Source organism: Oppia nitens, unplaced genomic scaffold, assembly GCF_028296485.1.
Source record: "Oppia nitens isolate AA-2021 unplaced genomic scaffold, nextdenovo-longstitch-racon4-pilon3 scaffold19_pilon_pilon_pilon, whole genome shotgun sequence".
NCBI lineage: Eukaryota > Metazoa > Arthropoda > Arachnida > Sarcoptiformes > Oppiidae > Oppia > Oppia nitens.
The window spans coordinates 1733503-1747500 of NW_026533198.1; the positions used below are offsets into that span (position 1 = coordinate 1733503).

A 13998-nucleotide genomic window follows, 5' to 3' on the forward strand; every position below is an offset into this window, starting at 1 on the left:
TAATAGTTTTGTTTCAGACAGAAAAATGTTAGACAACAACAACAAACTTATTATCAAATATTACAAAACAAAAACTCTAATGATATAAAAAAACAAAATAAAATAAAAACAATTTATAAAATTAATTCTATAAAACATTTTGGTTTTATTTTCTGTGAAAAAATATTGTTTTATTTTATAATTTTTTTAAATATTAATTTATTTAACATATTGTTTAGATTTTTTCCCCCCAATTAGTAACTTATTATTTATATAGTAATAAATTTAATTTATACATACAATTGTTTCATACAATGATAGACACTTAACACTACCACAACAACCAACAACAACATCAATAATAATAATTATTTATTATTATAAAAATAAATAAATAAATAATAATATTTACTAAATAAAGTCCATTCAAACGTGTCAAACATAAAATAATAATAAAAATAATAATAATTTATAAATATGTAAATAAATAATTATGATTCATGTTTTGATAAAAATTTTAAAGTAAAATGTATGTAAATATAGTTTGTTTTTTTAATTGTAAAATTCGTAACTAAATATAAATAAATTAATAATGTATATGTCATATAAATACATTAGATTTAATAAACAAACAAAACAAATAATAATGATAATTTAATGTATTTATTTGTAAAATAAATTTGTTGATCATAATATTTATTAATTAAATAAAAATAAATTATAAATTTCATTTTAAAAATTTCCATATTATTTCAATATATATATATATATATATTTATAGATATATGTATATAATTTATATTAGTAAAGTATATTTAAATTTTTTAATAATTTTATAAACAAATTAAATTTGAAATATATTATTATTATTGATTAAAAAATAAAGTTTTCCACTTTATTAAATTGACCATGAGCATTTTTTTTAGTTCAAAGTTCAAAATTTCAATGCAAATAATACTTATATTGATAATAGGTTTCCATCTAGTGTTTCAATATACAAATATTATATTTATAAAATTTAAAAAAAATTAGTTGAAAATAATTTAGTATTAATTAATTAATTAATTAAAATAAACTATTGTTTAGATTAATTATTCTTAAAAAATATTTATCAATAATTTAAATGATAATTTTCTAATTATTAAATCTACTTTAATTAAAAATTAATATTTCAATTGATTTAATATAGTTTTATTGTGTTTTATGATTTCATTGTGTATTTAAATAGTTTTTTTTAAACATAATTAAATATAAATTGAATTAAACTTAATATTTAGTAAATTAACGATTAATAACAATAATTGTAGATTTAATATAAAATTAATTAAATTGTTTATTTAATTGCATAGTAAATTACACTTATATCATTTATAAATTAAATAAATTAATATTATTAGAAAACAAACAAACAAAATCTTAACAAAAATAGAGTTAATTAATTAAATTATTAACATTAGCTAATATTTTAACATTATATATAAATTATTATTATTATAATCTTTTAATTTAATAACTTACAGTAATATATATCACAATTGTACATAAGTTATATAATATAGTATATTAATAAATTTTTAAATAAAATAAAAAAAATAAAATCTTGTAATTAATTAAAACGCAAATCTGTGTCATAAGATATCACAAATATAAATATATATATATAGTTTAGGTATAATTATAAAAATTAAAAAAAACATTATTAAGTTATTAATTGAATAGTCATAAAAAAATTTCTTAAGTAGTGTTCAATAAATTCAAACTTTTTTAAATTCAATTTTTTTTAAAAATATCTTTTGGCTGATCTCTAAGTAACTGATCAATAGTTGAATACTTTTTGAAATAATTATTGGATCCACTGATAACAGCTGTCATGACTTTTGTTGACTTTTGTTGGCCAAACATCGGCGACGGTAGCGGTGACGACACCGACGACGACGATGTGATCATAATATGTAGTTTAATATCGTGTGGACTCCAGAAGACTTTTACCATTTCAACGCCCGGTGTCGACAGTGTCTGAATTATTTCAAACTTATTATAGCCTCTGTACTGAAGGATAAAAGTCTGTCCCAATAGATGACTGGCCGCAACAACATATGTCAGATTAGATACGGTAAACGAGTCCAAGTAGTTAACACCGGGAATGTCCACTACTTGATTCAGATCATAAGTTTTGCCATTGAATAGTAAAACATGTAATCGTTGTGAATAATAGCCATTCAATTCATTGCAATTATTATTATCAGCAAAACGTTTAGTCCTTTGATCGGCTGTTATGAAGTATAGATGACGAGGACTATTGGTCTCCAGATATATACCAGTGCTCTGATTGTTGTTATCATTGATTCGTTGATTGAATGCAGGATTCAGTTCATAGCCATCTTCAGTGACAAAATAATCAATTCCTATATATATATATATATATATATATATAAATATATAAAAATAAAATAAGTATTGAAAACAAAAAATCAATTGAATAAAAATGTTTTTTAAATGTATTACCCGATGATCTATCAATGAGATGAGCGGCAAATTGTCTATCCAAGTCTGATCCCTGTCTATGGATTTGTTTTCTTATCATATCAATCAATTGGTTAACTTTGATTGTATATGTATTGAAAAAGTTGGCCATATCTGATATATCGTAACCGTTCAATAGGCCATTGATATGCATTTGATACATATTAACTGGTGTCTGAAAGTCAACAAATCCGGGAACAGTTTCCGGCTGATCCAGACTGACAGCCCTATTGCTTAGTTGGTGTATATTAACTCCATTGTAGACACCGGGCGACTGAATATTTCCTCTAACATAGAGATCAGTTGCAAAACTTTTCAAACCATTTATTAGGTGTCTTCCTCCTCCTCCTCTAGTAGTGACAAATCCATCAATTGGTATACCATTTATCGATTTCTTAACGATCAACCTATCAATTATCAAACTATTTTGAAAATCAACTATCGATTCAATCAATTCATTTTGATCGCTAATCGTTAGTCGATTTTTGGCAAAATAAGACAAATCGATGCCATCAATCATTTTGGTGACAGTCATAGATTTCATGCCTGTAATCGTGCCGTTATGTATGTGTGTGACACCAGTAATCAATTCATCTGTATTGACGAGAATCAGATCGTTTGGCAGTCGCAGTCCACCCACTGAACCGCCAATTAAGACATTTCTCTTAAAACTAACTCTTCCGGCAAATGTCTTGACGCCAGTAATTGCTTGTGTTGTTGTCATTGTCGGTGTTGTTGTTGTCGGCGATTGATGTCTTCTAACTGATGTAGCATTAAGTTGTTGGACATTCACGCCATTCACCAGTCCATCAACACAAGCAACATATTGATCCACTTGTGTGCGCAAACCTGAAGCCACTATAGGCTTAAGAAATTGCTTTCGCCCTGAAATAGTTTGCGGTCTACTCCTGACAACGACATCATTGAATAGTTGTGTAATATTATGACCATTAATTAGTCCGTTAATAATTAGCTCATCAACAACGACATCATTTAGAAAAGTCATCGACGGTGCTGTTATCACTTGATCGCCAGTACGGGTAACTACCCGTGCAAGCAATTTATGAATGTCCAGACCATTAACGAGTCCATCGATGATAATGTTTCCCATAACTTGTAGACTATGAAAATCTTTGCCACCGTATATACTTTGTATGTGATTTTTATTATCATTATTATTATTATTATTAAGTACTGCACTCATAGCCAGTTGTCTTAAATCGCATCCATTGATGGTTTTAGTAATATTTATATCACCACTTACTGATAGATTCCTATTAAACTGATTATTACCACTTAATATCATATCGTTACCTATTAATGCCAACTGTAATGGGCTCAGGCCGTCAATAGTTGCCCGTCCCTTATCGACAGTCAATAGTATAGCATTGATATCATTGGCAAACTTCATCGGTGCCAGAATCACATTATCTCTGGTTCTTGACATTATCGTCCTCTGCAGCGACTGAACATCCATACCATTAATAAGTCCACCTTTTATTACTAAATCTGATTTCAAGTCTAACTGACCGCTGAATGTCTTAAATCCGCGAACCAATGTTTTCCGGTTTTTCATAACAACTTTATCGGCAAAATCATGTATTTTCAGATCATTTAAATAATCGCTTAACAAATCGCTGTCAAACCTAACAACTGATGTATAGTTTTTTGCTGAAAAAACTTGTTGTTCACTATTAATAGTTACAACTTTAGCTTTCATCAGATCGATACTAACATCACTAACTAAACCCATGGCAGTCATATGTTGACCACCGATACCATTGACAAACTGTTTATTAATGATAGGTCTCTGATGCCAATACGGCCATCGATTAGTTAGGACCAACTCATTAGCCAATAGCGATAACGAGTAGTTATTAACAGTTGTCTTAACATTAATATTGGACATGACTTTCAGTGAACCAGTTATCCAAGTCGTGGGACTCATTAATCTTATTAAACCATTAATTGTTTGACTAGTATTTGTTAGCATCACATCTGTGGTTAGGTCTAAATCATTAACACTGCCAGCGATAACATTGCCTAAAATGTTAAGATTGTGAAACTGTTTTGTACCCCAAATATAATCACTAATATTATTATTATTATTATTGTCATTATTAATGATTATTGACGACTCCTTTTTGACGACTTGCCTTGAAAAGACTGGCAGATCAATGCGATTGACTTTTTTGCCATCAATTTGTTCAACATTTCCCTTAATGGTTACGCGATCAGCAAATATTTTTTGGCCTAAAATTGTTTCACTATCTTGTTGTTGTTGATGTTTATGAACAAAATCATTGGGTATACGAAAACCGTTAACATTTGATGACTGAAATTGTTTTATTTTAATGGCATTACCACTAAAAAGTACCGGTACTCGGATTGTCTGGTTAGCCGACTTTAGCCATAAAATGTGAGGCAAATCGCTAATAGCAAACTGATTGACACGTTTGGCAAAGATATTTCCGCCGGTGATCTTTAGTTTATTGATACTAACCGGTGCTGTAAAAACAGTATTTTTATTGCTTATGACACTTTTTAGTAGCTCTGATGGATCTACACCATCCAGAGTACTTCCCGGAGCCATAGTTATGTCATTTACGACATCAATAGACTGGTTAAACACTTTACGATTCAAAACTTGCGGTTTTGGTGTATCCTTTAGTATACTGTCGGCACTTAAATCCATACCGTTTACAAAATCTGTCTCCACATTGGCCATGAACTCTACCGGTGCTCTGAACTCCAAGTTTCCTGTAATCACTTGCCGGCTGTTTGTTGTAATAACATCTTTGCCCAATTTAATACCATTGACAGTACCGGCTATCCTAATATCACCTAAAACACGTACCGGTGCTTTGAATGTCTTTTGTCCAGTAATATTCTGTTCGCCATAAATAGTAACCGCATTGTAGGCCAGTTCCGTTATATTAACCTTCCGGTTAATCAGTCCTCTAAGTTCAATACGGTTAACACTTGTCGGTATATCCAGTATCCATTGACCAGTAATCACTTGGTCGGAAGGACCACTCAGATAGACAACTCTGTTGGCAACATCCCTGAGCTTTCTATCATTTAGATTACCAGTTGTTAAGTCAATAGATTTTGAATCTAATACTTGAAATGTTTTTCTTCCGCCAATCTGTTGATTGATTTGCATTTTATTAACAAATTGCTGAGGATTTATGCCATTGATTTGACCAAATTGATTATGAAGTAATAAATTAGAGTTGAGTATAACATCGCTAGTATAGCGATGATTGCCAGTCACTACTTGATGTAGGTGTGGCCCATCACTACTGGCCATTAAGGCGTCGCTAACATTCAATTTATTGATGCGCTGACTAACCAGTAATTGATCCGCCGATAAGCCATTATTAAATGAAATGTGAGCTTTAATTACTTGATTGCCATTTATTTTTAGCCAACTATTATCATCTGCTAATGAATTCACTGAAATACTGTTCAATAATAAGTCAGTGTTTGTAATCTTTTTAATAGTCGACTGTCCGACACTAATGGCTTCAGTAAACACTATACGTCCGCTAATTGTCTGATTCAGTGATTTAAACACCAAATTATTTGTTGTTTTAGTTACAGAATTCAAATTATTTGAAAGCCCATCAATTCGTGACTTGACATCACTGTTGGTTATTTGAGGCACTTTTTTCTGTCCATTATTTACTACTAAAACAACTGATTGAGCTTTCAATGAATTAACAACTTTGACATTGCCTTTGATAACCACCGGTGCTTTCACTTCTTGACCACTGTTGGCCAACCAGACTCTGTCCGCTTGTTTGGTCAACTCTTTCAATCCTTCTTCGCGTTTCGACAGTGATTGCTCTAAACTAATCAGACAAGACCTTAACGGATCAAAATATTTTGGATCCAATACTTCCTGACCAGTAATCAGTCTCAGCTTCCATATTGTTTCCATTGGTTTTTTCCACTGATCATCAAATGTAAAAACACAAAAATAATTGGTCTTCAAATGTGAAAATAGTTGAACATTTCGGAAGCCTCGCTGATCGGGTATCCTAAACTGGCCGTTAAGTTTGTACTGAGCATTGGGTGCTTCAGTAAAAAACTGTACCCTATTTGCCATAACAAATGCCAACAGTATCTCAGAGTTAGGTAGTGTAGCAATCGAGACATCGATGGCGTGACGGGTTTCAATCAGATCCTGATATATGAGAAACTGGTCGCCAGACCACCAATAGATACGACTGATATCTTTCGAGTCGACAAATACCAGATAATTATTTCCGTGAACTCGAAAGTGATTGACTTTTGTGGCAAAATGCGGTATCAGCTGAACATATGTTAGTTTTCCTCCTTCGTTGCGTGTATTGTACAGATAAATAGGTGAACCCCGGACTGGAAATTGGTTATAATAGTCTGTCTGCCAGCTCATGGATCGATTGACATCCTGGCCAACACTGATATACAGAGTGCCGGCCATATTGAACAACTTGACCGAAGTGGCCGATATTGTCTTTTCTTCGGCTACATAGTCGAACTGTGTGTGACGCCATTCAAACAACTTTACCGCCGACTGTAATGTCTGGCCATCGGATGTCCGTTTCATGTACGAACTAATAGCCATATAGGTATTGCCGGCAAATATTATATCAAAATCACTTTGGATGTCCATTTCGATGGTCTGCCGTCGATGAAATGTATGACCACCCGGACTATACTGATAGACAGCCAAGTATTCCCGCTGAGCGGTACGAAAGGCTACCGCTAGCCATATGTATGTCTCGTAGACGAAATACTGTGACTTAAACGGTACACCGTTGCCGGCCTCACGAAAGTTGGCCAACGGTTGGATCTGTGGTGATCCCAGCGCTGTATACTTGAAATCAGCTAAACATAGCATACCGTTTGAATGACCCCAAAACAGGTACGTATAGTATAATGAATTTTCAATGATTGTCCACATTTTGATCGGTCCATTGGGACTATCATTAGACAATACATTACTTGGAAAAACAGCTGAAGTGTTCACTACTTTTAAATATTGTTGTGTTAGCCCTATATATGATATATAATATATATTATATAATGTCATGAATAATGTATTTTATATCATTAAAATAAGAAAATAGATTAAAAAAGATTAAAATAATAATTTTGTTTAACAAAATTCATATAAAATATTATAATTAAATGTCATTCAAAATAATAATAATAATAATCATAATAAACATTACCATCTCTTTCTGGTACTGAATATATAAAATTATCTTTTTGTTTGTGTCTAATCCTTGACTCTTCAAACGATCGGTGAAAATCTAACTTAAAATTATTGACACTTTCCGTCAAAAAGTCGTCCAATTGTCTGAATTGGCTTTTTTCGTGGCTTTCAACGGTTGTCGCAGATATATATGACGTCAATAATAGCAGACAAATTGCATATAAATTGATTATTAATATTAATTTATTAATTAATTTCATGATTGACTTGACTGATTGATTGCTACAAAAAAAAATGAATGTCTACTATAATATAATAATAATATATCAAATCAGTCAGTATAACACTGATATACTGTTAGTATATTACTGGTGGTATTAAAACATCAGTTTTTTTAATATTATTATTATTACTGGTGTATACTAAATGGCAAATTCATGTTAAACTTAATAAACTTAATCAAAAAAATATATATACATAAAAATCCAAGTAATTGTAATGGTTATTCAATTAACTATGTTATACTTAAGTGATTCACGCATATATTTATAAGTGATTTTTTTTGTCTATACTTAACGAAAAAATAATAATTAATTTTTTTCTTCATGATATGAGATCCTAAATAATTATCAGTATATATATATATATATAAACATTATTAGTGATTCATTTATAGTAAATTTCCACTTAAACATGTATAAAAAATTACACGAAAAAAATAATAATACCAACTTTTTTCTTAAATTAATATCAATTTCAATTTTAAAAGTTTAATTCAAATAAAAATAAATTAGCATTTTGTTATTAAAAATTATTTTTAATAATAATAATAATAACAACAAAAAATTTCAGGAGCTATTAAAGTTATATATATTATTAAAGTTATATTGAAATTATTTCTATAATTGTTAATTATTTTTATTTAATCAATTTTTTAAATTAATTAATTAAATTATTATTATTATTATTATTATTATTATTATTAGTAGTAGTAGTAGTACTGTATATTCATTGATAGTTTTTAAATAAGTTAGTTATTTAAAATCAATGTTTGCTTTAATTTTCTAAGTTTATATGGAAATTTAATTTTTATTTTTTTTGTAAATATATATATATAATACACATAATAATAGTAACAAGGTGAATATACTTACTAAACAATTACTAAATAAATACAACATTTATAAACTTTTTAAACTTTTTTTTATTTACCTCTAAATGCTTTTTATATGTAAATAATGTCTAGCATTATGTAATTAAAACCTATCCTTAATTAATAAATTAATTAAACTAACTTTAGATAATGTTAAGTGAATGGCAATGAAAATTAAAATATTTATATAATCAGGGTTTATATAAAAACTTTTTTTAATGGTAATATAAATATAATAATAATAAAMTTTTTTTTTAAATAATAAATTCATATTTTAATATAAAATACTGTTGTTTATCATAAAAAAATTTGTAATAAATAATAATTACGTTATTATTATTAATTTGCTTGCATTCAGTTTATTATTATTAATAATAATAATAATCCATTGGGTGTAACATTAACATTAAAATTACTAATAAAAAAATTTATTTATTTTTTTAAAAAATAAAATAATAAATTCAATTCAATATAAAATATACCGTTTGATTTCACATACACGACACACAACAAAAAAAAGACATCAAACATATATATATATATATGCAATCAAAAAGTTATAATTTTTTACTGTATTATATATATATAATACGGTAATAAAATCTAAATAATTTTAAAAAACTTTATTATTATTATTATTATTACTGATAAATCGTTGTTTCAATGGGTGTATATATATGAGAGATAATAATCGATAAAAAAAATTGTATAAAAAAATGATAGCAATAAAAGGGGACTTAAATTGAACTTAAAAATTGCAAAAAAWTAATAATTTTTTTGTTAAAAATATCGGCGACGTCTTCGCCGAGAAATAACTGAAGCACTCTTTGAACCGCTTTTCGACTTTTGAACGGTTGTTGTGTTGGCCGATGCGGCCGACGATTTTGATGATTTGTAACCACTAGTKGAYGGAGTAGTAATGTCTTGTAAATAATCGGGTGACAAATAAGTCGGTGTCAAACCGATACCGCTGTCGTCGCCGTCCAATTGTAGACGTTTTCGCGGAGATACKCGTAGTTTTGATGGCGTATTGACCGCCGCAGACCCGGCGCTCTTCGACGGCGTCTTTCTAGGTGTTCGGCTAAACAACGATTTGGTCGGCGTTTTCTTTGGTGTCCTCAAAAAGTAATCGTGCGATGCCGTAGCCGTAGTCGTCGACGCAGTCTCATCGGTACTCAAGTCCATCGACACCGATGCCGCTGCCGCCGATCGTTGGTAACCAATACTTGAGGGCGCTTTTCGCGGCGATCGCCTGAGCGGCAGTTGCGACAACTTTGGCGTCTTTCGGCGGCCTCTCTTACGTATGATATCCTCGTCGGGATTGATGGCCGAAGATTCGGCTAATATATTGAGTATATTAGCGCTGTTATCGGTAATTATGATGCGATCTATTTGGGTATATAAATCAAATGGTCARATCAATTGWCTGGTCAATGGCAGGTCAAGTACTAACCGTAGATATTGTCCAACAGTTCCAGTTCACTTCGGGCGTTCAAATTAGCGAAAACTGACCGCTCGTTTACTAAAGACATTGTTTTTATATATTTAACCGATTGATTGATGGGACGGACGGACAGGTGGACAGTCAACCGATTCAATTGATGGGACGGACGGACAGTTCAGATATGATACTTAAAAATATATATTTGATTTGATTGTCAAAAACATTTAAAAATCAATTACTAATACAAATAACAACTAATATATTGACAACAATTCATTGATTGATTGTTTAAAACTAAAACTAATTAAATGTTTTTATTTAAAAACCAATTTAAAAGTTACCACACATTCACACATATGTATGGCTTTAATGTGAATATATGGCAAACAATGATAATAACAACGACAGTGTTGTATGGTTTATATGAAGGAACTGTTGTTTTTGATATGTATTATGGGATCAATTGGCGCCCAATCCATGACTTCCCTCTCATAAACTGAAAAAAGCGCTAAAATTTTTTTGGTTTTTAGTTTTCAATACAATAATAATATATCAAGTTTTTGAATATACAAATACATATACACATCAATAACGTTATAATAATAATAATAATTTATTATWAAATAAATTTTTGAACATGGTTAGTTTTTAAATAATTGTTTTTGTTTTTATTATTTACGTTTTTTTTATTTATTAATTAATTAATCAATTAATTTATAGTCAACCAATTTTCTTATTAAAACATATGAAATATTATTTATTTATATTTATTTATAATAATAATAATAATTGTTTTTATTATTCAAATATTTTTTTCAAATGATTTGAAAAACAAAATCAAATTAACTTTTTTTCTCTCATTTTTTAGTGTTAATTTTTAGTGTATTATTATTATTATTTTATTTATTTTTTTTCATTTAAATTATTATTATTATTATTAATAAAAATAATGGCAATAAATAATGATATATATATATATATAATAACAAAAATCATGATATATTTATATATATATATTAACTAATTATATATAATATTCAACTAATGAACAAAAAAAAAATGAGAGACAATTTGAGATATTTATTATTATTATCATTATTATTATTATCTATAATAATAATAATAGTAATAATTTACAAAAAATTTGATTAAAACCAAACTATCTTTTTATCTTATGATGATGATAATGTGTGGTGAGATAATACATATTGAAATAATTTAAAATAATTATAATAATAAAGTGTCCCATCACAGATTCAGAGGATCATATCAATTATRGGGGGTAACACCACCACCCGGGTAGGGGGAGGGTCAATCAGTCATTCAATTTATTTAAAAAATGTACATGGTTAAAAAATTTTATTTAAATTAATTTATTTTTTTTGAATCATGATAATACCAATTATTATTTAATAACAAAATTGCCTTAAATATACTGTGTATATATATATATAAATATATTGTACATAAAAATTGATTTATAGTTATAAATTAATTTAAATTATTTTATTTTTTAATATACATTTTTAAATATGACTTTTTTGGTTGTTGTTGTTGTTTTTTTATACAGACAAATGTGATGGTAATGTACTATACTATTACAACCTATCTCTCTCTCTCTCTCTCTATCGGGTGGTGACTACCGATACTACTACTACTACTACTACTGGACAGTAGTCAAGTGATGATACAATCTCCGGATCTGTGATATTGTTATTATTTCAATGTGTTTGATGAATGTTGTGGTGAACTAATGATTTTGAATTCATTATGAAATAAATAACCCAATGGTTTACAAGTAATCTATAATAATAATATAAATATGAAAAATATTTATAATCATACAGTTATAATTATATTTATTTAAAAAAACAAACAAAAAGTTATTTCTTTTTTTTAAAAAAAAATCATATTTGCATTTGTATTAAATTGAATACCTGTTCAATGTCTGTACTGGAACTGGTGCTATTGATGTTGTTGTTGTTGTTGATGATGTTGGATGTGTTGGTACTTTCATCAGTGGTTCGCCTGAAAAAGCTATGCTGTAGTGCACTGTACGGTGTAATACGTGTCTGAGGATTATAGTCGAGCATCCGTAGTATCAGATCCTTGAACTTCAGATAGTCGGACACCGAATGGCCCGGTTCGCCCAAACGACGTCCACCAGGTCCTCCTGTTTCCACACCCAATATATCACTCAGTTTACGAGCACCTGGAGATTTGTACTGATCATATTGATAGGATAGGAAAAAAAATAAAACAAATTAATATCTCATATTTCAAACATAACTGTATTCATATATAATTTATAATAATATTATTATATATATATTTTTTAGTATATATATATAACAACACTTGATTGTGTCTCTCTCTCTCTGTGTGTGTGTGTGTGTGTGTATGTATCGCCTCACTTGATTGCCATTTCATAAAATAATGTGGTTTTGGTTTCAAAGAGAGTGTATTATATATATATACTACTGACTGTATATATATCTCATTAAAATATAAATATATAATAATAATAATAAAAAATATATTTTTTTATTTAAAAAAAACTAACTTATGATTCATAACCACCACTACTACTACTACTACTAACTACAAGTGTGTGTATATATATAAAGAAATTCCTATCAGAGAGCTATCAAAGCGTGTCATTAAATTCTGGGTTCATAACAATATATGATTGCATCAAAAAAAACTTTATCTAAAGTATAGATCATGTAATATATATATACTGTATATAATATAAGTGATAGTAGTATATTGTGTACTACAGATTATTATATATATATATATATATATATTATTACACAATAATAATTGTTGTGTATGTTAGTGACAAAAGTGTTTAAAATCGCAAAAATCATATCTCTTTTCAAAAATTAAAAAAAATATATAAATTGTCAAAAAATCATGTTTTTAAAAATATATATATATATATATATATATATATAATTTCAAATTGAAACTTTCAAAATACATGTGTGTGTGTGTGTGTGTGTGTGTGTATAGTATATACARTACAATAACTAAARTATATTTTTTTTGTATATAAATAACTAAAAAAATAACTACATTTAAATTGTTGATAACTTTTGTTGTTGTTGTTATGTAATTAATTAATTGTGTTTTTTTTATTATTATATATAAAAAAAATAATTATTTTTTTATTAATAAAATTAATTAATTAATTACTTTTTTGCCATCCTTGGTCTTTTTGAGGACAATCGTATGATCGGGTAGTTTATCAAAATATTTTCTAGCCTTATGAGCTTGGTCACATAAATGTTTGGGTGGCATACCCARTACTTCGACAATCTTATTCAACTGATCCACTTCGTTGGCACCGCTAAACAATGGTTCACCTGTATGCATTTCCACAAGTATACAACCCAACGACCACATATCTATAGACATGTCGTAGGGTATACCCAATAGTACTTCAGGCGACCGATAGAATCGGCTCTGGATATACTGGTAGATACGTTTACCCAATTGACAACTGGAACCAAAGTCGACAATTTTGATGGCACTACGCTTCGGACTGCATAGTAAAATGTTTTCGGGTTTCAGATCGCAATGTATAATCGATAGATCCCGTTGGGACAGGAACATCAATGCTGTACACATTTGTTGAGCAAACTTTCGGGTCAAATTGAGTGATACGCCACGAAAATTGGTATT

General features: G+C 28.6%; 3 protein-coding genes across 3 annotated transcripts in view; all 3 read right to left on the reverse strand.

Moving 5' to 3' along the window:
• Positions 1–1720: 1720 nt before the first annotated feature.
• On the reverse strand, positions 1721–8088 carry LOC128966019 (uncharacterized). Its single transcript, XM_054312819.1, has 3 exons — positions 7728–8088; positions 2485–7548; positions 1721–2384 (listed from the first exon to the last, which is right to left on the reverse strand). The coding sequence occupies exons 1-3, from the start codon at positions 7969–7971 to the stop codon at positions 1750–1752; spliced, it is 5943 nt and encodes a 1980-aa protein (XP_054168794.1). The 5' UTR covers positions 7972–8088; the 3' UTR covers positions 1721–1749.
• Positions 8089–9533: 1445 nt separating this feature from the next.
• On the reverse strand, positions 9534–10498 carry LOC128966040 (uncharacterized). Its single transcript, XM_054312842.1, has 2 exons — positions 10318–10498; positions 9534–10252 (listed from the first exon to the last, which is right to left on the reverse strand). The coding sequence occupies exons 1-2, from the start codon at positions 10394–10396 to the stop codon at positions 9645–9647; spliced, it is 687 nt and encodes a 228-aa protein (XP_054168817.1). The 5' UTR covers positions 10397–10498; the 3' UTR covers positions 9534–9644.
• A 1355-nt stretch (positions 10499–11853) lies between these two features.
• Positions 11854–13998, reverse strand: part of LOC128966208 (serine/threonine-protein kinase minibrain-like) — a 3871-nt gene continuing 1726 nt past the window's right edge. Inside the window, exons 1-3 of the mRNA XM_054313044.1 lie at positions 13510–13998; positions 12246–12533; positions 11854–12111 (exon numbers count right to left, since the gene is read on the reverse strand). The exon at positions 13510–13998 is cut by the window's right edge and continues 1726 nt beyond it. Of these exons, the coding sequence (XP_054169019.1) occupies positions 12025–12111; positions 12246–12533; positions 13510–13998 (864 nt within the window). The 3' untranslated portion in view covers positions 11854–12024. The remainder of the gene's footprint in view (positions 12112–12245; positions 12534–13509) is intronic.

Bases quoted from the DNA above. Each gene is read 5' to 3' on its own strand.
- LOC128966019 (XM_054312819.1), bottom strand. From the start codon at position 7,971: ATGAAATTAATTAATAAATTAATATTAATAATCAATTTATATGCAATT. The intron at 7,549-7,727 runs GTAATGTTTATT...TATCATATATAG, and splicing joins TTCAGTACCAGAAAGAGATG to GGCTAACACAACAATATTTA. The intron at 2,385-2,484 runs GTAATACATTTA...ATATATATATAG, and splicing joins TCTCATTGATAGATCATCGG to GAATTGATTATTTTGTCACT.